This window comes from Phlebotomus papatasi, chromosome 1, assembly GCF_024763615.1.
Source record: "Phlebotomus papatasi isolate M1 chromosome 1, Ppap_2.1, whole genome shotgun sequence".
Taxonomy (NCBI): domain Eukaryota; kingdom Metazoa; phylum Arthropoda; class Insecta; order Diptera; family Psychodidae; genus Phlebotomus; species Phlebotomus papatasi.
The window spans coordinates 70415271-70442506 of NC_077222.1; the positions used below are offsets into that span (position 1 = coordinate 70415271).

A 27236-nucleotide genomic window follows, 5' to 3' on the forward strand; every position below is an offset into this window, starting at 1 on the left:
TTGGCCAACATTTAACTGATTGGAAAGATATTGTAAGTACCCGACAAGACATAACTTAATTCATTCCCATCGATAATAAGTGATTCACTATTCAATCAAAAACGTGCATTCATCGGTTGACACCTGAGAGGAATAGGTACAGTTTAAGTTTTAGTCTACCTGTGCTCAAATAAATGTTTAAGTCGGACTTTCAATCCATATACTCTCGTTGTGATTGAACTTTCTGTTTTAATCATTATCGAAATCCATAATACACGAATTAGTTTTTTTTTTAAACTAAATTAGTGAATATGGATTTCAGTAAAGAAATGATTAAAACAGAGAGTGCAATCACAATGCGTACGTCGAATGAAAGATATACTTTCACAATCAGTTTGAGTGCAGGTTTCCCAATGAATTTTTCTAAAAAAAATTGGTTTGGGTCTTCGACCTTTCTAATCTTTTATAAAATTTCAATAAAACTATAAATAATATTTACAACGATCCTCAGATAGCTGATTGTAAGTACATACAGTTTTTTTTTTTAATTCTTCTAGCAAATTGATAATTCGATAAATTATGCGATGCACTTTCATCGCTTTTAAAAATTTGTTGAGGATTTTCATTCGGCACTATAAGCAATTTACACTACAATAATACTACTTAATAAAGAATAGAATTTCTTATTGGAAAAAAAGATATTAAAAGGAAAAAAAAAACAGACGCGGAGCCAGGGATCGAATCGAACCCGCGGCACTCCCGTTGAATGTCCTGCGCTATACCGCTGAGCCTTTCTTTTTCTTTATTATATGCTGCGTAAATTGGTGTCATTTTCAACTTTGGGGAATTTAAAAAAAAAATTAACCAGATTTCGCACTTTTTGAATATTACCACGTTTAATTTAATGCCTTTCTGCATAGTTGAGCAAAGCCCCAGATTTTTCTGAATTTGATGATTCGAGTACTTCCCTTGTTAGAATACATTTTCTTACAACTTTTTTTCGCATATTCAAGAAAATACTGTTAGAGGGTTAACACCTGGAAAACTTTGTCGAGGAAGCAACAATTTTACACTATTAAAACATTTATATATCCAAAAAATTATAAAATTATATAAATTGTCATTGTATTCACGTCGTGTCAAATTTGATACACCTTTTTCGTTTTCTGCTCAAACGTGTGTATTAAATTTGATAAAAAGTTTGTTCAAGGTATATTCTCACTAAATTATTAATTATATTATCACTCTTTATTGCTTCTTCATCCAAAAAAAAAATCAATTTTAAATGAGTTTACGGATAAAGTTATTCTGAAACCATGTGCATTAGATACAAAACAGGGTAATAAATAAGAGCGTTAACGAGAAGACTTTTTCTTGAAATTCAGCTAAATCAGCAAACATGGCAAAAGATAAAACGCAAAATTCCAATCGGATGATTTGCTTAAATAGAAAATCACCCTCAACCATTTTAAAAAAAATTAATAAGTTTTGCGATTTTGTTCTGAAAAAAAAAATTCTACATTGTGTAAGAGAAAGGTTGTAATTGTGTGTAAACAAACAGCATTGAACTGTTCAGCAATTTACCACAAAATTAATATTCAAAGTCGCGCAGGTAGACGAGAATATGCAATTATAGCTCAAGTCTCCTCGTACACCCATTCGGTTTAGGCTCTTACTGTATTGGTTTTCTTTTTTATTTCACTCTTTATTTTCCTCGTGAAAAAAAGAGAGACGCGCGAGAGACACATACAGAGTGTATATTTTGTTGCGTAATGGGATTTGTGGCTTCTGACGATTCAGTGAAAATCCAGTGAAAAAGCTTTAGCTTTAGAGGTTCATTTTAATTCGAAAAAAAGGACCAAACTAACCGTATTTTTTCATCTAAAATGATTTCAATTCACATTGTTGAAGCCGGTCATTTAATAAGTCAATAGCACTAAATGGTTGGGTACACCAAAAGAGAGTTTGTTGAACATGAATATAAGAAGCGATAGTGAATGACTCGGAAACCTTATTAAATAATTTCTTCTATTTTATTTTAACTTTAGGAAGTCAAAAAAAAAACATTCGTAAATAATAGTGTAAATTGCAGTAAAATGAGAAGGGGCCAGGGAGTGGTATATAGAGAGGAAATGAAAGACATATTCGTGCTATTCTCTAATTTATCCAGCCAGGAGACTATTCTTTCTTTCATTTTTTTTTATTTAAACAGACAATGCAGTTTGTTCTTTCAAAACGACATTTACTTTATTGTCCAACATTGAGGCGAATCACAGTGTAATAATGATTTTTCGTTTGGACACTCTCTATACATATTTAACTGGGGTAGTATTTCACTGAAAATGTGTAGTGCAAGATCTCTTTTATTAGCAATAAATTGTTAGTATTTTTGTATGTATGAGAACCTCAAATTTATATTAAAACTCACACTTTACTGTCGTGTGTGACTTTATGTTGTTTGGTGTGTATATTAAAAGCTTTTTTTCCGCTCCTCGATCACGTCTTTTTGGTGTGTGTAGGTGAAGTATTTTTCACTTCATCGATTTTCCCAATATCTTATATTTAATATTTAGTAAGATAGCATAGAAATGTGTCTAATGGATCCAATGCCAGTTTACATAGTTCCAGTATGAATAAAATATTATTTCTGGGTTGATACAAGGGGTCCAGGGACTATGCACTTCGGGATTATAAAACATGACACGGAATTATGCAAACACAATTATGTATTTTTGCCTAAAATTGGGGCTAAATGAACATTTTTAGTACTTTAATATTCTCAAGTTCTTCTACAGATTAGCTTTTCTTTGTGTTGGTTTCTGTCATGGCTGTTTTGGGGGTTTAGAACACGGCAAAGACTGGGGGAAACAGTAGAGATATGAACCAATACAAAGAAAAATCAATAATGCAGAAGCACTTGAGAATATAGTAAAATGATAAAAAAAACATGTGCATTTTTTATTGGAATAGCACCATAATACCATTTTGTGCGGTTTTTTTCGGTCCCGAAAATGTGCGTAATATCCGGGACCCAGTTTTAAAACGTTTAAAATGGAACAAAACCAATTCCTATTCAAATTTGACATACCAATTATTTTGTGTATGAGTAATGACCAGCGCACAATAACTTTTGTTTGTAAATATGTTTTCACATTTCCTGTGGGACTGAGAGAGATGACTAGATCTAGGTTTCATTCACTCTCATAGAAAAATCAAAAACATGTTTACAAAACAAAAATTATTGTGCGTTGGGCATAATACCCAAAGCACAATAACTTTTGTTTTGTAAACAGGTTTTTGACATTTCAATGAGAGTGAGTGAGATCTAGATCTAGTCATCTCGCTCATTCTCATGAGAAATTATGAACACATGTTTACAAGCAAAAGTTATTGTGCGTTGCGCATAACACACAATAATTTTGAAAATATGTTTACAAAATAAAAATTATTGTGTGCTGTGCCTTGTGAATTACTCTATATAACACAAAGATCTTTTAACTCTTTCGTCTCTTTTGGGACTCTGAGTACCCAAAGCAGCATATGAATGTTCTGTAAAAAACAATGTTTTTTAATTATTCAGAACTGATAAAAATCCTATTCTTGTGGATGATTACAAACTATAAGGATGTCCAAATGTAAGATATTTTTTGTAGGACCTCAATTAATTCCTGAGCTTAGATATTCTTGATTAAAAAATGGTAAAATTGGCTTGCTGTATATGCTGCGGTCCGGAAAGAGTTAAAGACAGATTTGACTGTTGTCTTTCCAAAATCATTACAAAATTGTTCTTTGTAATTTAAACCGTTCGAACTTCATGGATAGAACAGTATGTAATCACTTGATTTTTTAGTTCCCAAAATTTCGAAGTTTCACGCTTAGATCACTTTTCGCAAGAAATCTTCATGTTCAAACGATTTCTGAGAAATGATGTCACGCTGTTTTGTCTGACTGTCCGTCAGGGTGTTATCAGACCTAGAAGCCAAACGGTTAGAAAAAGGGACTTAGGGCTTTCGAGTGTGCCCCCCCCCCCCCACCCCTATAAGTCTACACTATGTCTCATTTTAGTTCTTTTTTTTCATCTGATTTTGGCTTTTTACCTCTTTAATATGCGGCTATCACCATCTTAGTGTTGATACCAACCTCCGGTATAAAAACGATGGAAAATAGTAGTTCCTTTTCATTCCTAGAGAACCAGGTTTTTTAAGATTGTTTGAAAATATGTCGTGGGATTTTTTTTTAAAAATTTATCGATATGTGTTAGAGCTTACCTAAGCGGACATTTCGTCCTTACTTATACGAAAATAGCGTTCAATCATTTCTAAACAGTTTTTCAAGGTCAAATATAAAAATGGCTCTAGAGAGTGTATTTTTCGACCAAAGGGGATCAGGGTTGGGTTTGTAAAATTGGTCTTTGAATTTTTAACAATACTCAGCCGGTTCCATTTAACTATGAACCGATAAGTAGTTTTTATCGAAAATCAATTGCATTACTTCTGTCTAAGCTATTTTGGGCGATTTTTTGAATGATTGACAAATTAGTTAAAATCGGTTGTGAACCAGTTAACCGGTAATCCGATAAATGGCATGAAAGTACTTTTGAAATTATAGCATAGAAGTTACAAGTTCGAGCATTTCGCAAAACATAGTACGCTTTGCTACGCCTTTTTCAGTTTTTTTTCTATTTCGGTTGTCTTCTTTATTAATGTTCAAAGCCGTAAGTTAAGGGTTAGGAACTTCAAGTATTTACTGAATAATCTAAGTGATAAGCTTGATGTATAATCTAGAATGTGATAGCTTTATAATTTTCCATTGTTGAATATATGAAAACGGCAAATTTAAAGTAGAGTCCAACCACGTTTGACGTGGTTTAGCTTTCATGATGATTTTACACACTAAATGGACGGTATGGGAGTGTGGTGTGTATAATTTAATTACAATTTAGATTTAGACATATTCATTACCACAAACACTAATCATATAATTTGTTGCTGATTTTATCTGCAGAGTGGGGATATTTTCACAACAAATCACAATAGTTATTCCCTAATTTCGAATTTATTAGTTTTTTATATAAATTTTATATAAATGTATAAAATTAGTAATTATACAGTTCGTCCCTGGATTAATCATGAGAATTGACCACACAGACAATAAAATAGCAACAAATGTTACTAAAAGCTTCACGTTCACATTTTTAGCGATGAACTTGGCGTTTTGCTCAGTGAAATTAACTAAAGTGTTGTATAATTATTTTGACTGGAATTGTCTTATACAGTAGAGTCTCTTAAATTCGAACGCTCGGGGGGTATTTTTGACATTTCTCACCTCCCAAATTCGAACGATTTTTTTCAAAACTAACGAAATTTGTGTGAGATTAAATTGTACTTTGAATCAAATTCTCGTACTTTCTCGCAAGTCTTAGTGGTAACATACTTCCTTTTCATTTTATACGATAATAATGTATGTAAACATTCAGTAAAAAGCACATAAATATGATTTTCATTCATCAAGAATACGAACTTTGTAACGTAACCTCACAATTGACATTTTGAATCCAAACGGCGTTCGAATTTGAGAGATTCAGATTTGAGAGACTCTACTGTAGATAGTAAACTTGTTATATTGCAATAGTTATATTGTGAAATAATTAATTGATCAATGAATTTAGAACTGTTTGTTGTATTTTGTAACTGATTGTCGCCGTGTGTACCAAATATTTACAATGCATTGCAGATCGATTCATTTGGGAAAAAGTGAAAAGGTAATGCAAATGAGAAAGGGCAATCGATTTTATGTGAATTTGTTTCATACATACATATATGTATATATTGCATATATATGTACTTTAAATGGAGGGATTTAACACTGGAATTAAAACAAGCAGTGTAACACTATTTTTGTATACACCATCAATCTGACCTAGAATTGATGTGTATATATTTTCAAGGGGCTATGGAATTTTTTTAAAAAATATATTTAATTCTTTCGTGTGCAGTTGTAGTACGTGAGTATCTTAGCTAAAATGAATTGTCCAGAGGCACTGATATTGGTGATGAGTTGGGGGATTTTTTGATTTGGCATCCATGAAACTAATCAATTGAAAGCTGTTGATGCGGGGAGTCAAGATCAAAAGTTGTTGAAGAGGAGGAAATGTAGATGAAAAAAAAACAGAAATAGCAACGTGATCAAGACTTTGCGAAACGCTCGAATTCATTAGGTCGATGTCATATGCCCAACGTACATTAACTTTTGTTATGTAAACATGATTTGAAAATTTCTATGAGAGTGAGCGAGATGACTAGATCTAGATTTCATTCATTCTCACTTAAATGTCGAAAACATGTTTATAAAAATAAAATTTATTGTGCATGGAGCAATATACGGACTTCAAACTTAAGGCTTTGCCATATGATTTAAGTGCTCTAGTTTCTTACCAATCAAAATTTCATGGAAAAAATTATCATAGGATTTATTAAAGGCAAATATGATCTATTAGATTCTGAAAAACCAATAACATTTCTTGCTAAAATTTTGAAACCTTCGAAAACTGAGCTAAGTCTCAAGTAGAAAACCGCTTATAGAAATTTATATAATGCTGGCGTAACATCTACAGGAACCAGACCTTTCCATAAACGGGATTGCAGGACATGTATTGTTAATTTTCGTACAGGAATGGTGATGTCAATCCCAGTCCTAGGGGAATTAAGTGTAGTTTACATCTAGAAAAAATTCCTGGTCACCAAAAGGGGATTTGTATCGGTATACTTGCATCGTAGAGCGAGTACTCTCCCACTTGACGCATTGAATCTACCGTCAAATTTGATTGTGTATTAATAATTTGGATAATAACCGTGGTGTCACATATAAGATTAATATTAATATTAAGAAAAGCCGGAGAGAGAGGTATATATATGCACAATTTCAAATGGAATATCACGTGTGTTAGAAAGAGTACACTCTAGTGGATTAATACGATGAGTAAGATATTACTGTTCGTATTAATTGATTTCTGAATGGTATTACAGGCACACGAGCAATTTTCCATGCGTGCCAACTGTGATTCGGTCAGTTTTCGAGCTATGTAGTGCTGCCAACTTCGTACGCAGAGGGGAAATGTCAGAGAGAAGCAAGATAAAACAATTGCTATCTTTTTTTTGCCATTCTCGCAGTTTAGAAAGTATTAATCTTAATATTAATCTTACATGTGACATGGTCTTAAGGCTAGCATAATTATCAAAATTCGCGATAAAAACGAAAACTTGTTTTTTTATTATAGATTATTTTGTTCCCTAAAGAGTCCGAAAAATTAGATTTTATTTTTGGGACACCGATGTCCCATTCGTCCTTAAAGGGTTAATGAGTTTAATACCAATTTAAACCTCTTTAATAATATAAACCTGGTCGCAGTTGTGTAATAATGGCACAATTAAATATTCGATAAAAATATTAAAAAAAGGCGTTCTAGATACAAAGATTTTGCAAATGAGTCGAAAACAAACCCAAACTTGTCACAGGTAGTTAAATTTTAACCTTGAGAAACTATTAAAGGGGATTATTCAATGTTTTTGCATTTTAGGTGTATATAAAAAACTTAAAATCACTTTAATAACACGAAGAAAGATATAATGTGGGGGTCCTCGAAATCCCCAAGTTGTTATGTCTAACCGTTTGGCTTCTGTTAATAAACAGACGGATAAACAAAGATTGTCATATTTTCTTAGAAAATTGCAAAAATATTTCGAGATATGATTAACCGAGACATTGAGGGTGGAATTTTCGATGTTTCGAAAAATCGAGGGATTATATACAATATATTGCTTTCTTTCTATGGATGTCGAGCTATAACAAAGATGATGGTGCTATTGTATAGCAAATTGCGTAGTTTTCTGCTTCTGCTCATATTTGTTATTTGGCAAATTGCTCTGTCTTCTAGATGATACACATTTTTTCGGTATTTGCTGATGATGAAAATTTCACCATAGTTTTTTTTTCTCCTTTTCCTAAAATTTCCACGAAAATACAATTAGTCAAGATTTTTTGGCGTGTCCGTCTGTGCAGCAAAAGAAAAGGTGACTTTTGCAAAGGAATATTGTTACATTTTGTTTGCTTCTACACAGAAATATCCTAAAGACAGTGACAAACAATAATTGACTTTATTTGTAATGTCCATGACGACGCTGACAATAATGACAACGTCGCTATTTTCACTGCACCATTTACGTGGTATATTATATAGCAAATTTTGATAGAAGTCAACTATATAAACTATTAAAGACGCCCCAATACACATTTAACACTGGACGTAGCAAATAAGGGAAAAATCGCAATTTAATGATGATTTATTCAATGATAGATTAGTGTCTACATTGCAGCCAGTGTCTCCTTCTCAGCCATAATATCCACCTTGTATAGATTTCACAGTATTATATACCTATATTTATTGTTCTATATATTGCACATGGTATGACATAAAATGTATGTGATTTATGGTTTTGGACTAACCACAAAGGTGGAATCCCTGATAGGTTTACCTGTTCTCTGGCTACCACATTTCATGATGTTTCACTTAATTCAATATAAGCAATTTGAGTAACGATTATTGAACTCAATTTGGTCCACAAATCAACATTTTCTCTCTTGACGTGTTTTCCTCAATGGTGCTGTGTGTGTGTTAAAATGGACGCACAGAAGAAGTTCTTCGGAACAAGTTAACTGTTTACAGTAAATGATAATCAATTACTTGGCCTTCTCCCATGTTATACATTTCTACAACATCATCTCAATTTCTTTTCATATCTTTCTTTTATATAAAAGTCTCATCGGCAATTTTTAAAGACTCTTTAGCGCACACAGCAAAAAAAATAAAATTGGCATGCAAGGGGTTGTTCATTTATTTTATTTTTGCCTCTCAACTTTCTTATATTTATTGTTAATCTTATTCTTTTATTTAATGTTATTGTTGTGATTAATTGCACTTAAAAGAATTTTCTAATAAGTAGATTATCTTAAAAATAAATAACATGCTCCTGTAAAATAAAAACTTTTTAAACTGCAAATGAAAAACGGTAAGGTTCGACTTAAAATAAACTTAACTTGAAGTTTGACGTCTTGAGTAGAGCTGTGCGCACGTCCTTGTCTAATCAGGCAGTCTACTATAGGTATCATAGCCTTTTGCTGAGTGTAATTGAATTGTTCAGGGGTGCAATACTCCAATGGATAACAATAATGCTCTCCTTTCTTCAATTAAGATTTAGTTTAGATAAGAAATACAGTTTTTAAAATACAGTGGAACCTCGATAGAGTCAATCACCAATAGAGTCAACACCTATTTTTTTACTCTACGGACTCCAATAGAGTCAACTTGGACCCAAATTGACTCCGATAGAGCCAACTTTTCCATTATTATTGATTGTATTGATTGTATTACTTTTTCAAAATTAAAATCAGTGTTTTGGTGTATCAATGTAACGTTTATAACACAAGAAAAACAATATTATTATAAAATTCGTATATTAACCGTGTAATCAAATTTCGACAAAATAATTTTTTTCGTGATTTTAAGCGTTTTGTTTTGGTCGATTGAAAGTTCTCTTATCTTTGCTCTCTTGTCTTAAGATGTTTTGATTAAGCCCTAGGATCCCGATTGACGTGTTTTCCTGTAATCACAAAAAAAGAAAACGATTTTGGCGCTGAAAAGGGGAGGGGTAGGGAGGATAATAATCCCCAGGTTGACTTATTAGCATCGAACAGACTGGGCCATTGTTCTTTTAATCGATTTTCAAAGAAGCAATGGAGAAGTGAATATGACACCTTCATTGTTTTCGATTAGATAACTCACTGAGAACAGCGCCATCCAGTGTAAGTAAAATGTCCAAGGCGGGAAATATTTTCAGTTGTTCAAAACAATGTAATTCGCATTATTTACATGTATTTTATACTAAACTTTAATTTCACTAAGCCTAGACTCATTTTAAATACATTTCAAAAGTTTTCACAAGAGTTTTATGAGTAAAATTTCCTTTCTTTTGATTTTTCCTGGCATCAGGTGATTTCGATGGTGGTCGATGAAATTTCGAACAGTGAATTCAAATAGAGAATGTTAACGGACTATGTGACACGAAACTGTCAAGAAAAAGCAATTGACCGGGCAATTGCTTTTTGATTTTTGTTCAAGGTATTTAAATTTGGCTAATTTTACTAAAATATCATTTTCTTTTTAAAGAATATTGTCTCAGAGAACGGAAAAAGATCAAATTGATGCAAAAATTGGTTTGATGCCTCAATTTTTTGAATATTTTTTCCACGTGTAAAAAAGCAATAAAGAAGTACAAAAGCAATGACCATGTAAAAAAGCCCAGTCTGTTCGATGTGATTATGGGGTCACCTGAAGACTCCAAGTAGATATCTCTAACCATTTAGCGCCCATTCTTCAGAACAAGAAGAAAATGAGAAAAAATTGGTTTTATTGCTCTTTTTGTGACGTTTATACCAAAATTTCACATTTTGATTGATTTTTTCTCGGACTCCGATAGAGTCACCGAATCCAATGGAGTCAACAGGCCTGGAAATAATTAGTTGACTCTATCGAGGTTCCACTGTATTTAAATCCAAGGTGATGCCACAGCGGAAAATTTCTGAATAAAACTATTCTAAGAAAAGGTTTTGTTAAACGGACAAGTGAATCTTGTCAAAATATTGTCAAAAAAAATGTTATTTACTAATTTGAAAAAAAACATCCTGTTATATTTTAAAAGGAGGAACGTCATTTTTACAAACTTTTCTTGTTAATTTGACAAGACTTGTTTTTAGAGTACGCTGTTTATATGTCAAATTTAATACACTTACTTGTCAAAAAGGGTATTAAATTTGGAATACAATAAATTGAACAGTATTTTGGTAGAAGTAGTCAGTAAAAATGAAATTTGGTTAGTACATACGAAACGAAAACATAAATTGTAAATATCCAAAAGTAGTGAAATGTCATTAGCAATAGGAAAACGGGAAAATGGAGAACTTACGGACGACCTTGGCTTTTTCGATTTAGTTTAAAGGAATTTATACGATGCGATGGCTCTTTAGTTTTTTACGGATCAAAATGGAATTTTTTACTTCCCAAAATTGTTTTATTACTGATTACTTTGCTTTTTTATCAGTCGTATATTGAAGTATTTATTGCGATGAAGTACCCCTGAAAGGTAGTGTGAAAGAGAAAATGGGTAATAATGAGAGAATGCGAAAAAGTATACTGTAATTCTTATGTATTATGATTTTTCTTGCTCTGTGGCATGAAGTGGATAAGTATAAAAACAGTTAAATTTGGCAATGGAGATTGATAAAAGAATAAAAAGAAATATCAGATTTAAAAATGTTCGAAGCGGCATGTGCAAGAATACCAACACCTGATGAAATTTTATACACTAATCGTGACGATGTTGGTATGTCATTAATAGTTACTTAAATGGGAATTTGTACGGATAAAAGCTTGTATAGTTGGTGTCTTGTGTAGAAAATTGACAACGATATGCGGATGCTCCATAATACTTGTTGTATTTTATTATGTTTCAGTTAGTGAAAGTATAATTAACTTTTTTTCTTCTTCCCCTGCAAACAACTTCGTGCGATGTGCCAAAGAGTCTCTTTTCGATCGTGATGACAAAGAAGCATGGAATTCACATTTTAACCTCTTTTAAATAGTATGAGCTTTTGGTTATAGAGAGCAATGAGAGAAAAGAGGATTTATATTAAATTGGCAGTTATTTAGTTTTTGTGGTTTTTGATTTTCTTCACTAAACGAGAGTTTTATATGTATATATATATATATAAAAGGGGGTATGAGTGGAGGGAGACACGAGACGCGGAATTTTTGATGACGAAACAAACGCAAGAAAGTCGAGAATCGCTAATTTTATCAAAATGCGACACGACTCGAGAGTGTTGTCTCTAAATTGGTTCTTTCGTCGTTTTCGAAATGTTAATAATAACACATTGTGAATAAATAGTGAAGAAGTTATTTGTTAGTAACTCCACCTCTGAATACTCGCTCACATTTCATCTTCTTGGTGTATGAGTGTATTAATAGTATTTTAAATGATTGTGCATATCATCATTTCTTACGCTATATCGTCAAGATTTCGTTCCCTATGTAAATTTTCTCAGTGAGAAAATGTCAATTTTGGGGTAATTTTATTTAGTTATTATTATATTTTTTTAAAAAACAAATTGTTTTATTTATATTTTTATAAATATAATGCAATATTTGCTACTCAAAATTTCTTCACTTTATTCAAATATAACTTATTTCTGTTGCTAATGAGATGTTGGTGCTTTACTGTATGTGCGACAGGAATAAGAAGGAGGAGATGGTGCTAAAGATATGGGGGACTTCATAATTGATAAGATAAAACGCGTGTACTTGCTGAGGTGCAGAAGATGGTGGAGCAAATTTTGGAGGTACAACAAAACCTTCCAGTGGAATTTATAATCCACTTTTCTCTAACTGATGATTACTTTATTTAAGTGTTTCATTGTATATACATGAGGAGTGTGTTAAATGAAGGAAAAAAAAAGAGAATTTAGAGTGTTCATATTTCTGCAGAGCAGATGGTTGATTAACAACGACAAAATGTTATTGTACATTTTGAGAAATTAATAAACTCCTATATAGCATTTTGCACCTCAGCAGGTTGTCATTGAATGGAATTTTTCACGCATAAAATCAATTTTAGAGTCAACCAAATGGGGTGGGGGAAGTGCAGGTCTTTCTCATATAATTTTCCAGTATTTTTTTTTTTGAGTATATATTGCATTTGTATAAAATATGAATATAAAACCGGTCAAAAGTTTCTGTCTCACTTAATAATTTTAATGTGAGATGCTTAACTGTGTCACAAATACACCTTGCTGTCCCATTTTTGTACACCATTCGCTCAATCTTGAGAGTGATTTTCCTTTCGAAAATTTATTATTTGCCTCACACAGCTTAATAATAATATATATGTATATATAAATGAATGGAAAATAGAGTTTCAGTGTAAATCATTTTGTTGAATATGCTATATTGCCTCAGAATCTGTAGCATATATAGTGAGATGTAATTAATTAAATGCAATACATTGTGATAGAATAGATATATGTATATAATGTAGGTAATGTGTGCTAAAGGTTATACAACTGCGGCTTGCAATCTCTCACTCAGTACTTTTTATCTTTTAAATATGTACTGTGAGATGTTAGCTTTGTTGAACTATGAGGCGTCATGTTATCTAATCAACATCACACTCTTGTGTTAGAATTAGAAGACGATGTCTAAGAAAGCTATTTGGTTCAATTTTCTTATTTATATACACAACAAAGTGTAATTTATCTCTGAAATTTTTTTCACAAGCTGCTCTGCTCATCTTCTAATCACTGCATTTTCTTTCCATTTCTCAATGCAGAATTTATATATTATCCATAATATTTAATGATATTTTGCAAGTGTAACTTATGATCTATAATGTTAATTGATTTTTAAAATGTAATGGAATTTCTGAAATTCCAGGGAATTTTATCCAATAATCAGTAAATAATAATTTTGGGCTGTGTTAGCATAATTGATAATGCGACAGAATAAATTTACTGTCCAATTTCTTCAATGTGGAGCAATGCGGAGAAAGAAGAATGCAGATATATATATGTACATATATGAAGATAATCGAGTATGAGGGTAATTTTCCGAATTAAGTAGATGTTAGGGCATCCACCGTGAAATCCAATTAAGTCAAATTCACACAAAAGCACAGAATGGACCTAGTCAGAGTGTTATGTCGCCCCTTTTCATTTGTTTATGGATTATAGATAAGTTTTCATGAAGCAATAATATGGAGGAAAACAAAAGCACAAATAAAAGCAAAGACCTTTTTGTTGTATCAGTTTAATGTATAAATCAAAAATAAATCATTTTCTAATTTTTACACATTTGATTATTTCATTATTTAAAATAGTGCAACTATATTGTAATTCAAAGTAGGGTAAAGTGGTACAAGTTGGACAGTGGTACAAGTTGGACAATGGTACAATTTGGACAGGGCTTTTTGTCTTGATAAATTTAGTACTTCATTTTTATTTGTATGTTTTTAATGCTTTAGTTTTATAATTTGGTTCCTTGTGCTTAAAAACAAATTTTGTACTGTATTTATCAAGAAAAAAGCCATGTCCAACTTGTACCGGCGAATTGTCCAACTTGTAACACTAATTCCAAATTATATCACTTTACCCTAGTATAATTCAATTTGAGAATTCACTATACAAAAATAGACTAAAAATGGCTTGAAATAAATATTTGTGTATATAATAAAACTTTGTTGGCTAAGTCAATATACGTATAATCAGGCACCTTCGTCAAGTAACTTAAAGAATGAAAACTTCCACATCATCGTGTCCCTGACTGATAACGAATAATTAACCCTTCAACGGTACCGCAGAATTATGCAATATAAAAATTCAAATTAATCAATGGAGCTGATAGACGGGAAAACTCCTGAATTTTATCTTTCGGAAAAGCCTATATCAAACCTATAAATACACTAGTAAAAATAAGGATTAATTTTTAATCTTTCTCAACCCTTTCAGAGAACGAAATACAATTCCTAATGACAAGTTTATTTCGATCATTTTCTGATCTGATTGATAATTTTGATACTTTTGTTATATTTAGAATTTTTAAAAGAACCAATTTCATAACTTCGATTCAAATCCGTTCTTGTTGACTACTGACAACAATAGGAAAGATGGATCTTCTCCTTCACTTAGAGGAACTCCCATTAAAATGTCTCAATTTGAGGTGTTTCCTCTACGGTAGACAAAATACTACAACGTTGCAAAGAGTAGGGGGAAGTGGGACACCTTTGAAATCGGGATTTTTCACTTATTTTTAAATAAAATTGAGCCTTATTGTGATATAATTTAGCTGCACAAACAGATAGAGAAGCTAAATTATATCACTATAAGGCTCAATTTTAATTAAAAATAGGTGAAAAATTCCAATTTCAAAGGTGTCCCACTTCCCCTTACACCCCAAAACTAGTCCGGTCTTTGTTGTATTTTTGCCGGTTAAGATCTGGAACGCAACTGAATTTCGCTCTTGACAGAGTGTTATATTTAGTCAATTTTAAATGGTTTTGTCTCCCGAAGTATAGCTTTAAATGTTCATCTCTTTAAAAGAATGGAATTGACGAATCATCAAATGTTAATATTAAGGTTTTACACGTTTTGTATGCTTTTCTTCAAATACAATGATACTTTAACTTTTTGAAAACTAGTGACTCACCGGTAACCCATCGAGACTTTTTTTGACAAAAAATTATTGTTACTTCTAAATAGTTGTAGAAAAAAAAATTTTTGTTTTTCGTCACCGATGACAGGTCCTCAAAATCGAAACTTTAAAGAAGTATTAGTTTCTACCAAGTATTTTAATGAAAAGAAGGGTGCTTCTGAATCATGAATCTTTCAAAGTAAATTCCAATGGTGTTAATTTTTACTCATGCACTTAGCCAAAAAGTTTTATCGAAAAACTTTTGCAAGAAAAAATCCAATAGAGGAAAACGCGTTAATCCTTAACCCTTTAACGACGAGACAGTTTTTGCTGACCGAAAACCAATAAATGAAACCGATAAACAAAATCAGTAAAAGGTCTTACATCTAACCTTAGAAAATCCAACAAAGTCAGATTGTCTCCATCAACGACAGGAACAAAAATAGCCCAAAAATTCAAGTCATTTTTCTGACGACTCCAATGATTAATAATAATTTTCACTCTAATGAAAAATATTATGTTCGAGTTTTGTAGTTTCTTTTACCAACACGGTTTTGCTTAGAAAAAATTGGAAGTATAAAAAAATAATTTTTCAATATGAGAATCTAAAAATTCGTAATTTTTAAGTTTAAATATTTACAATATAGTTAATAGCTGGAGACTTGCAAAAAATATCCTAGATTCCTTCAACCTTCTACTTTGCAATTACGTACAAACATAAGAAAAAAATAACATTAGTTAGTCAGGAAAAATTATTTTCTTTATGGGACACCGGTGTTCCAATCGTCCTTAAAGGGTTAAACAACTCAAGATTCGGACAACTCATTTTTTTTCTATGTTCTTAATAGATTTATTCTATGGTTCTTTTCGGAAAATTTGTGGCATGTTACCTAGCCATTAAAATATATTAAAATAACGAGTCAAATTCATTAAAAACATATTGAAAAAAAATGAATTGTTCAAATTTTGAGTCGTCCAAAGGTAACGCGCTTTCCCCTACTTTTAAAGTACTAAATTGAATACTGATTAACCTTACAATTGAATTGAATTGAATTTGATTGAATTTATTTCATCTCATTCTTGAACTTTCCCACCACTCATGTGTCTACACTGAGAGAATAAAGAGGGTGCGATTAACTTTTTTCCTCAGAATTTTAACACTTTTTAGGTGGAAAAATATATCAACATTTTTTAGTGTTAATTTTACACCTTATTAAGGGTAAAATTAACTTGAGAAAGGGTAACTTTAACCCCTAATACACCTAAAAAGGGTAATATTTACACTGATTTTGGATCAATACTGCAGGGTAAAATTAACATTTCCGGAATGTTATTTTAACTTTTTCGGATTTCTCTCAGTGTACCATCTTCTCAGCGTTGATTTCACGGTGGAAATGTCCTTTCTCTGATAGTATGTTTTAGTTTTACAATATCTTTTACATTTCATTGGGGCTAGGTCAGTCAAAAAGAGAAAGCAGAATTGCGAAGCTTATCTAATCAGCTGTATGTCATTTTTATTTTAATCTAATTTCAGAACTTAGAAGCACCACTCAAGTCTTTGCTGATCGTATTTAATTTTTTGCTGTTCATTTGCTAATCTTCAAAATATCAAGCGATATAATATTTTTCAAAAAAATATATATATATATATATGTCATAGGGTTAATTTTATATCGGAAATATTTTGAATTTCGCTCACTACTTACTAAGTTATGAAAACAGTGTTTTAAAACAAACCCGCAATTTGCTCATGAGCTAAACACGAGTAAGATTGTAAACATATTTAGTTACAGATGATATGGAGATCCAAATAGAATTCTTGTCATCTCATTTTCTCACGTAAGCGGGATACCGAAAGTTTTGTTTACAAAAAAAAGACATTTGTGCTAATAAAATATTAAATAGTACATCCATAAAATTATAAAGTAAAATAGTTTTCATTTAATGTACTATTTGATCATTCGAATAATATTGAAGGGTTAAGAAAATCTGATTAGTATTTTCCTGCGATTGTTTTTTTTTGTCAGATTCTCTATTCAGATCTGTTTATTGATTCTATGGCATGTGTATTACAAATGTGTGAAAAATTGTCTTTCTAAATAATCACTCTCATTCTCATCTATAGAAAATCATATGGAATAGAGCAAAATAGTGTCAAAGGTTATTTCGTATGAGTAAATTGAATCGGATCTTGTTTCCACTTTTTTTTTTGGTTAATGACTGTTGTTTATGATTTAACACGAGGAAGATGAGAAATTGTGTCTACCATTTTTATTTTCTTTCGCCATAAAAATTTTAAAACAAAATTCTTTCATGCACGATTTCTGAAGGTAGCAACAAAGAAATTTTTCCAATGTATATTTAGTAAATTAAATGGCCTCAAGTGTTGGGGGTATTGAGGAGTTTCTACTTCCTTCACCTAAACCACTTGAATTAGTTTTGCTAACACTGTGATAATTTACTAGCAAATTGGCATAATGTGTTCTCTATGCCATTGCATGCGAGTTTTTTTTCCTTGTAAATTTTCTGGTAAATTTTTACCCAATTTCTGTGACTATGTACATTAAGTATTGTACATATTTATTTTCTATTGACTGGTTGAAGAAGTTACTTTCAATTTTTTTTCTTCTTGAGTATTGTGCTATAAAAATTTAGAAAAAAATATATGGGTTTTGTCAGAATATGGGAACACTGTGGATTTCCCAAGTTAGTACAGTGTATGGGTGTTTGGTTAAAAGTACAGCTAGCATTATTATTACAACTGCGTCATGTTGTTGGTGGTATGCCAGGAGGTTTAATACAAAATGGGTGAAAGAGAGAGAGACATATACAGCGAATGAATTATAATCTGGCCAATGTGCACAAAGTACGTTACCATACCAACCGTTTATGATAATAATTGATATATGTATTAAAGTGTAAAAGATATGCCAAGAGAGACACAAAACCACTATCATACATATTATAATATATATACCTTTCTACTAACAATATACTCTATTTAACTTTTTTTTTTATTTGCTGTGTGTAATTGTGGTTTGGTGTCGCGACAATTTTATTATTTGTGATGATGCTTCTGTGTATTTAAATATTGTGTCGTTGGGTAATGTGTGTTTGTTGATTCTTCTCCCGTGGAATGATACCAGACATTCCTCTGTGTGTACCAAAATGAGAGGCACACAATATGATAAAATATGACATTTTAATTCAAGTAATGACAGCATGTTGATTTCAAGAGCTTGCGGACTTTACCTATTTTTCTTTCTGCGCAAAGAAGTCGAATTATGGAGCTGGCACATTAAAAATAAAATCTAGCATTTGAAAAATTAACGTCTGTCATTTCTTTTTTTTGTATATCTGGCATATCGTCTGACTTGTACTAAAACTCATTGTCGATTGCATCGACTATTGTCGTATCTGCATTTTTTTGTGACAGCATTTGATACAAGAGACGACGTTTATATCTCCGGCTGTTTACCAAACTTTCCAGTCCAAATGGCTATGAAAAGCCATTGGTACTCTGTGGTATATTAAAAATCACTGTATTCATCGCGATCGTGGATACAGTAAAAGAGTCTATCTCCAAATCCTCTTGCGGGAAATGTGTACCAAAATTTTGACTTTCAAAGACTGAACGAAGTAGATCCTGCCCAAGTGATGTGTAGATGGCAGCCCAGTCTGGTCTGGACTGTTCGAGATAATGTCCACTTATGGGGTGGTTTTTGAAGACGGGAAGTCGATATCTCTTACCGTTTGACCTCTAGATCGGCAACAAACTTATGATTCAATTATCGGTACGTAACCAAGCACCTGGCAAGCTGGCCTTTTTATATGGAGCTATTTGAGCCAATTCCTAAATTGATATCGGACTCAGCTCACAGTGTTCAAAGGAAATAAAATATTTAAACAAAAATTTAGTATATTTATCCCTCCATACGGAAAAGTATCTTATAATACGGAAAAACTTCTCAATTTTTAAATATGTAGCATAACGATCACGAGTGCAGAAAAATTCCCATGCGCATTTGTATGTGAAAGTAAGAAATTGGCTTCAACTTTGAAGGCCACTCTCCGGGGACTAGTACGTAACCGATTCATAACCGATGCAGCCGGGTCCGAAATTTCAATATCTTTCCACAAAAACCCAATTCAACCAAATCGATTGCAAAATTTTGTTCTCCAAGGGGATTTACCTTTGTTCTTTAACCCTTCAAGGACGATTGGAACACCGATGTCCCATAAAGAAAATATTTTTTCCTGACTACCTAAAGTTATTTTTTTCTAACGTCTGTACATAATTGTAAAGTAGAAGGTTGAAGAAATCTAGAATATTTTTTGCAAATCTCTAGCTATTTGCTTTGTAATAAATATTTAACCTCAAAAATGGCGAATTTTTAAATTCTCAAATTCATAATTTATTTTATTTATTTTTTATACTTCCAATTTTTTTTAACCAAAACCCTTTTGGCAATAAAAACCACAATTCTCATACGTAATATTTTTCATTAAAGCGAAAAATATTATTCATTGGTATCGTCAGAAAAATGACTTAAATTTTTGGGCTATTTTTGTCCCTATCGTTCATAGAAGCACAAAATACACCGAATCAGACTCTGTTGGACTTTCTAAGGTTAGATGTAAAACTTATCATTGATTATGTTTCTCAGTTTAATTTTTATTGTTGATTTTCAGTCCGTAAAAAATGTCTCGTCGTTAAACGGTTAATAATTCAAAATGAAGAATTTTCCGGTCATAGATATTTTTTGACCCTACCTCTAAAACATATCCGAAAATCATTAAAAAAATGAAAAACATCGTAGGGCAAAAAGTAAAAAAAAACGTCTGGAGATAATGTTTTATTGGGGGTCACTGAAGACCGGAAGTTGATATCTTTTACCGTTTAAGCTCCAGAAGAGCGATGACAGGTTGAAAAAAAACGGATTATATAACTGCTCTCTTTTTGCGTTCGATCAGTAATAAAATGAACAAATACTTTGATTTTGCAATTCTCAAATATACCACAATATTGAAATAAAACATTACCAATTTTTTCAAGGTAGCATTAAATGAGCCATAGCACAAAGTGTTTCCACTACCCTATGCTTGTTTTTCAATTTTTTCTACTTTTGTATCTCATGTGAAAAATCAAAATTTCTGTCGATAGTTGGTTTAGATCAGTCATGTGCTAAAAAAGGTTTAGGGCGAAGGCATTTTTTTTTTAAGTTTTCGGTGTAATAGCTCCATATTGTGCAGAAAGGTATACGGGGCATCATATATATATGTTTATATATATATATATATATAAATATTAAAATAATCTGAAGCGAATTAAGGTGCTTTGCCAAGAGATACAATTCGTTTACTTGTGGCCTGCGTGACAGAGGGGAAAATAAATGTTTTTTTTTTGGGCAAAAAAAATCCCCATACTTTCTGTACTTCCACTTTTGGAAGTGGTTACTCGAAGAGATTCAGTTTCTCGTGCCTCGAATGCTTTGGCTCTGTTTCTTGGAGGAGGCCAATCTCAGTGTGAGATAGAGATGCAAAGAGTGGTGTATTGTATAGGCAACCAGCCAGAACAGCAAGTTTTTGGGTTGTACTACTGGTGGCGAATGGTGATGTGGTTAAATTCTTCAATATGTGTACATCTCTGAATGATCAGTGTTGTGTAAACGAGACGTCCGGAATATGTTACAAATAAAAATGTATTTTATTTGATTACTGAAAATGTGCACATCTCGCAGTGTTGAAGAGTGAGTTGATGAGATGATTCCCTAATACAATCGCGAATATGTATTGAATTTCATACATTTTGGTAGTGTATGGGATTTTTCTTTTTACTTCTCAATTCCCCAAGGTGCTATATATGCCACAATATATACAATGTGACTGAGGCCGGGACTATATTGATAAAGTGAATGATAGAGAGAGAAAGCTGGTAAAAAGAAAATTCCATTAGCCCGGCATCTCACGAGTCAGAATCGAGTAAGAAGAGATACTGAAAGTGAACGAGAGAAGGGGTATATTGTGTAGAGAAAATTTGCTGAGAGAAGTAACTTTGGTTGATGATTGTAGGTTGTCTCTTTGGGTAGTCAATTTTTCGCAGTGTTAGCGAGTGAGATGGGGCGAGAGTGTGAGTGAAATCGATGTTGGTGAAAATAAGTATAAAAATTTTGGATGAATTAAAAGAAAAAAAAATAGAAATATGGATGTTATTAAAATTTGGTTTGGGGTAGTTTGAAACTCGATTTTCCGATTAAAAGAAAGAAGAGTGTAAATATGGGTGAGATTCCAATAATACGTGCGAAGAACTTTTGGGAAATAGACGTAGTAGAGACGTAGTGCTATCTCGTTGGGTAGGGGAGTTGCGAGTGAGTGAGATAGTTGAGAATTTTTGAGGAGTGTGTATGTCGCGCCGAACTCAAATGAAAATCGTCCATGTCCATGTCATTTCCTCTTTTTCAGCTACCAACCAGCAGTGCTTATAGAATCGTCAGAGAATACTACGAGAGAACCGGGAGCAAGTTCTACTCGTCATATTCATTATTGTGTTGTATTTCGCGACGCGAGCGAGGAGAAAAAAAGTCGGTCACCCATTATAAACTGTTGGATTTAGATGCTTTTACCATCTAACACAAAACGTGTGTATAATTTTCCATTGTGTAATCACTCAAAGAGATATTACCATTAATAAATCGTTTAGTTAACTCACAATAAGACGGTACACTGAAGAAGAGGAAAATATTTATAAAGGAGACAAGTGCGAAAATTGAATTGAGGAAACAGGAGAAAGTTTTTGCAGACAAATTCTGAAAAGCCCCCTGTTTACAACATTATTAACTTTTGGTTTTCCTATCTCACTAAAAAATATATGTATAATGTGAACTTTTTAAGTGTGAGTGCCTGAAAGTTTCAAAGACAATTTTCTCTGAAAGAAAATTCAAGAAAAGAACATTTTCAACACTTTGCAAAATACTCCATCAACTGATTTTGTTGAAATCACTTCTTGGAGACAATTTCACTTTCGGTGAATTATGAGATTGTAAGTGAATTTGCTTAACTTTTTAGCATAAGAGATATTGTATTGCTATATAGAAAGGGGGGTATGATAAATGATGTGTTCTATTTGTGTGCAGTGTGAGTGAGAAAGAGATATAGGGCAAGTAATAAAAAAAAGAGCAAAGATAGAAAAATTTGAGTACAAATGTAATTTTTGTCGTTATGTAATGATTAGAAGTTGACCAGGTTTTACATGTGGCAGATATAATTTTCTTCAAGGCAACTGGCAACTCAAACGATTTTGTTGTATTTGATTATTACATCACTATATATTGTGTGCGCGAATGTACTTCATCAATATGTGTATGGCGAGCAAGGTTCCCATGGAGTCTTGAATACAGGATTCGGGTTATGTGAAGATGACGTGCTGGGCTGGGTGTCCTCAAAAGTAGTTATACCATCATTTCAAATTCTCTTACATCAGGATTGTCTGTTTTTTCTTGCTGTTCCGAATGAATTAAAAAAAAAAAAACAATCTTCTGAAAACGGCAGCATCATTAACACATTTATATACATCAACATCAATTGAGGGATTTTCTCGTCTCATATTTCAATCCAAAATCTATTATGTTGTTTAACTCGATTTTTTTTAGTGTATTGCGTTTGGTGTTGTTTTTTTTTGTCTGACGACAAAATGTACAATTTAATAACGTACTGCTGTTAGCCTCCATTTCGTTGCTGATCAAACACATATAATAAAATTTTTGTTTATACGTTAAGTGAAGTTGGTAATGTTGGTTTGGATGATACACCATAATGAAAAGCGAATGAAAAAAAAAAATGTTATCATCACCACGTCAAGTTGAAAACGCGCAAGGAATAATGTTTATTATTACATAAATTGTGTGAGAATTGTACTTGGTCTTTTTAGAATATTTGAGATATTAAGAATTGTAAATTTCAAATTGTCGCCTTGTGAGATGGTAGAGAGAAATGAAGGAAAAGTGCTGTAGGGGAACTGTGCCAAATATCGGACAGGTTGCATACAAGCACCAATGTTCTTAGTTTAAAGAATTATGTTTTAAATACAAAATGTTTCATTTTTTATCATACAAAAAATATTTTCCAAAGTGTTGTTTGCAAAGTAGTTAAACGTTTTAGTTTTCTCTAAAATAATTCTTAATAAATTTAGTATTGAACAAAAGTATTGACATTGCTTTGTGTGTAATATCGGACACAAAGTTTCTGGTAATTCCGGGACTGTTCCAAAGTTTTACCACAGCAACTCTTTCACAGTTAGTCACAGTTACCCTTACTAAAATGTTGTAAAATTCACATTAAGAAAAAACTTGATATATTTTCGCATCACTTACCGTTTACACTCAGTTCCGGCGTTAAGTCCTTCGGGATTATGCACCTGACGGAATTATGCACAAACAATTATGCAAATTTGTCTACCCTTGGGAGTCAATTTATGAAATCATTTTTGAAATACACCTGAATGTATACTATGTTGCGACGCGGGAAATTTGAAAACATTTTGCTACTTTTTCAGAATAAAACTTTAATTTCTTCTATTAAGGTAATTTTTTTAAATATTCCAACTATTTATTGAAGAATTCTGGCTAAAAAGTACTGTTTGTTAATGCATTTTATTAAACAGTTGAATCTTTTTGCTTGAACTATTTTTACTCCGCGCGAAATTCGTTCTACAGTCGATTTATTCATAAGAAAGCCCCTGTGGGTATGCAAATTTTCTCGATGCGTATTGCCATTTCGCGCGTTTTTTTTTTTGGTCCCAAAAATGTGCTTAATCCCGGGACTGAGTGTACCTGTTCTCAACCGATTTGAACTGATTTTAGTATATTCTGAAATCGGAAACATTTAATCAAGCATATATGTTCTTCAGTATACATGAAGTTTAACGTCGAAAATGTGAGTAATTTGTACATCGATATTCATCGAATTAATTCAACTCAACGATAGATTTTTTTAATTGTTCAGTTTCTTACTATTGATGTACAATCCTAAAAGAAAAGGACAAAAAATTTATGGAAATTTGAGGAATAAGAGAAGTGGCTGAAATAGCAAGCTGTCCGAAATTTGGCACAATTCCCCTTTAGAGTTTTTTGGCAGTGGAATTGAGGTTTTCGTGTACATGATGCGACTCTCCACCAAAAGTCAGACGCCACTGTTGCACAAAATCCCCAGGAGTGTCGTTGGGTAGTGTTATTCAACCGCAGAAAAAGATAGGAACCAAGAGCCAAAACTGGGTGGTATATTATTTAACTAAAATTCATAGGCAAAAAGCCCATATCTCTACTACAATATTGTTGGATAGATAAACAAGAATTATAACTTTAGCGTCATGAATTAAATAGTAAATTGAGACACTTTACCGTTTGGTGTTAAAAGTATCTAGATATTCATGGTGATGGATGTCTGTGGAATCCGCGAAGAGGTTGATAATTTCACAGAAGAGATATATTACTTGGGAAATGTGAAGAGGAAGATGATGAAAATGACACTTAAAGAGGAAAAAACTGAATCACATGATTAAATATGAATAGAAGTGAGAAAGATGAGGATAGATTGTATAGTAGAATGGTGGACTTGTGATATGATGGTGTGATATGATAACGAGCTGCAAAATATCGTGTTTAACACAATTTTCTTCTCATTTTTTTTATACCTATTCTCTATCCAATAGATTTTTGTCGCAACATTTGTTGGTTTGATGGGAGACAAATTGAAATGTTCACAGCAATTAATTTTCACATTGTACTGTAATTTAATTCTTACCACCATCAAGTTTTAAATTGTTATGTATTAGGGTTGAAAGAAATTAATATTTTTCAGTAATTTTTCACTAATATTTCAGGGAGGAAATGTGAAATTATTAATTATGTAGGGGAAACTGGGCAATAGTAAACATGAAGTAATTGGGAACACAGTGATTTTTATAATTCATAGATAGGGTAAATATTCTAATTCAAAACCATTTCCAGACGTTATAACTTTGACAGAAGATTCAACACTTTAGGTTCAATTTGTCTGAAGCGAATTACATAAATTTGCTTCTTGACTCTTCTAGAATGTTACTGTTTAGTGAAAATTCTTTAGATATAATTTGAAAACTTCATAAATACAAGAAAAATACGCGAGCGTAAAATGCTTCTATTGGAAACATATTAATCTAAATGGAGACAAGGGAAAGTTTCTAATTGGAGACAAACAGCGTAAGTGAAACCGCGACGAAAGGCTTCCAAAACCTTCTTGAGTTGCTCTTGAGTGCAGGATTTGTTCTTATTTCTGGTCTTTTCTCCTTTCCCATCTAAAACAATAAGAAAATCTCTCCAAAAAATCATATTTCCGGGGTTTCTTATTGAAACATTTGCAGATACTTTAGAAAAACCCTTTTTGTTCACGAAATGGGTAATTATTTCATTTGAAAACTTCACGTACCGTTAACAATATAAATTATCACTTAATTTAACTAAAATTATCCACAAATTATCTAAAATTATAAAAATTCGATGGTGAAAAATTACACTGTTAATTTTTCTGGGAAATTAACAAATTAAAATTTGTGAATATGAATGGATTTTCGCTTTATTTGGAGCAAAATTAACTAATTAATGAAACTGTGGTATAGAAAATATATAAATATAATAATTTAGTACTGTATTTATCATGAAAACAATGACGTTTCCATTTGGAGTAGTGAAATATTTCCATTTGGAGCAGGTTTTGAATTAGCTTAATTTAACCTACTGTACACTCTTAGAAAAGTTTAGACGTGATTACTAATGAAAGTTAGTTGTTCGGGCGATTATTATCAAATCTATTTAAAATAGTTCTTATATTCTTAAAACATTATACTCATAATAAATTTATTAGTAGTGAGAATATAAGACAATATTTACGTGGATAAGTTGCGGCAATTATTTCATAATGCTTTCATACAATTATATTTGCTTATGTTAATTAAATGAAATCATTATCCCAACTAATATTGGTCACTAATTTCTTTTAGTTCTCACAACCAATGTAAATAGATGGGCCTATATTTTCATAAAGTTATGACTACTTTTCCAATAGTAAAGAGTGGTTTTTATTTTAGTAATGCGTTGAAGCTCTTTCGAATTTTAAGCAACTAATAAGAAATATGCATCACAATGAATGCTATATAGTAACCACAACTAATATGATATAGTTATTACAGCCAATAAGATGGGTATCAACCCCATTTATTTAGTAATTGGAACTAATATGTTATAGTACCCATTACTATTTTGATTTAGTTGTGATAACTAAATGAAAAGGATACTTTAACTAACTGTGGTCAACTATTTCATTTAGTTACCCAAACTAAATATATAGTTGGGTCTATATTTACTATATTTTATAGTTCTAATAACTGCATATAAGCTTGTACGAACTAATTTTTTCTAAGAGTGTAGGGATCATTGTTTACTGAAAAAATGATCGACATAAGTTCAGTTAATGGATATAAAATAAATAGTGTTTGCAACTACCCCATGTTTACTACTGCTCCAGTTACCCGTAATTTCCTAGTTCCCCTGAACTCCAACCATGTAATTACAAAATCAAGCAATCATAAAACAAATTACATACTTTCTTTTAAATGATGTTTATCGAATTATGTAGGAAATTGTATAAATTGGTATATGACCAAAGTCAAATTGTGACTAGGGTATTGCCACAAATAAACTTCACACATATTAATATGCTAAAATGAATATAAAGGTGGTGATAAGTATTAAAATTAACATTTTCTTATGAATTAACAATGAAACATGGATATTTTATTGTGTCTTCTGCGGAAATAAGACTTTTCTGCCATGTTTAAAGATAGCAATCTTTTCATATTTATAATGTTCTTTATCTGGAAATTTACTAACCTTTTGATAATTAATGGAATAATGTGACACTGCAGAATTTTCTT

General features: G+C 31.9%; 1 protein-coding gene across 6 annotated transcripts in view; it reads left to right on the plus strand.

The window, feature by feature from the left end:
* LOC129799821 (uncharacterized protein DDB_G0280205) overlaps positions 1-27236 on the plus strand; it is a 74049-nt gene that overhangs the window by 6693 nt on the left and 40120 nt on the right. For 2 of the 6 annotated variants that reach the window (XM_055844056.1, XM_055844081.1), the window contains exon 1: positions 20800-21021. The exons of 1 other annotated variant lie outside the window; for it this stretch is intronic. In XM_055844056.1, coding sequence (XP_055700031.1) covers positions 20996-21021 — 26 coding nt within the window. In that variant the 5' untranslated portion in view covers positions 20800-20995. Of the gene's footprint in view, positions 1-20799; positions 21022-21295; positions 22311-27236 lie in introns of those variants that run through there. 3 more of the 6 variants (XM_055844073.1, XM_055844064.1, XM_055844106.1) reach the window with 3 other exon arrangements.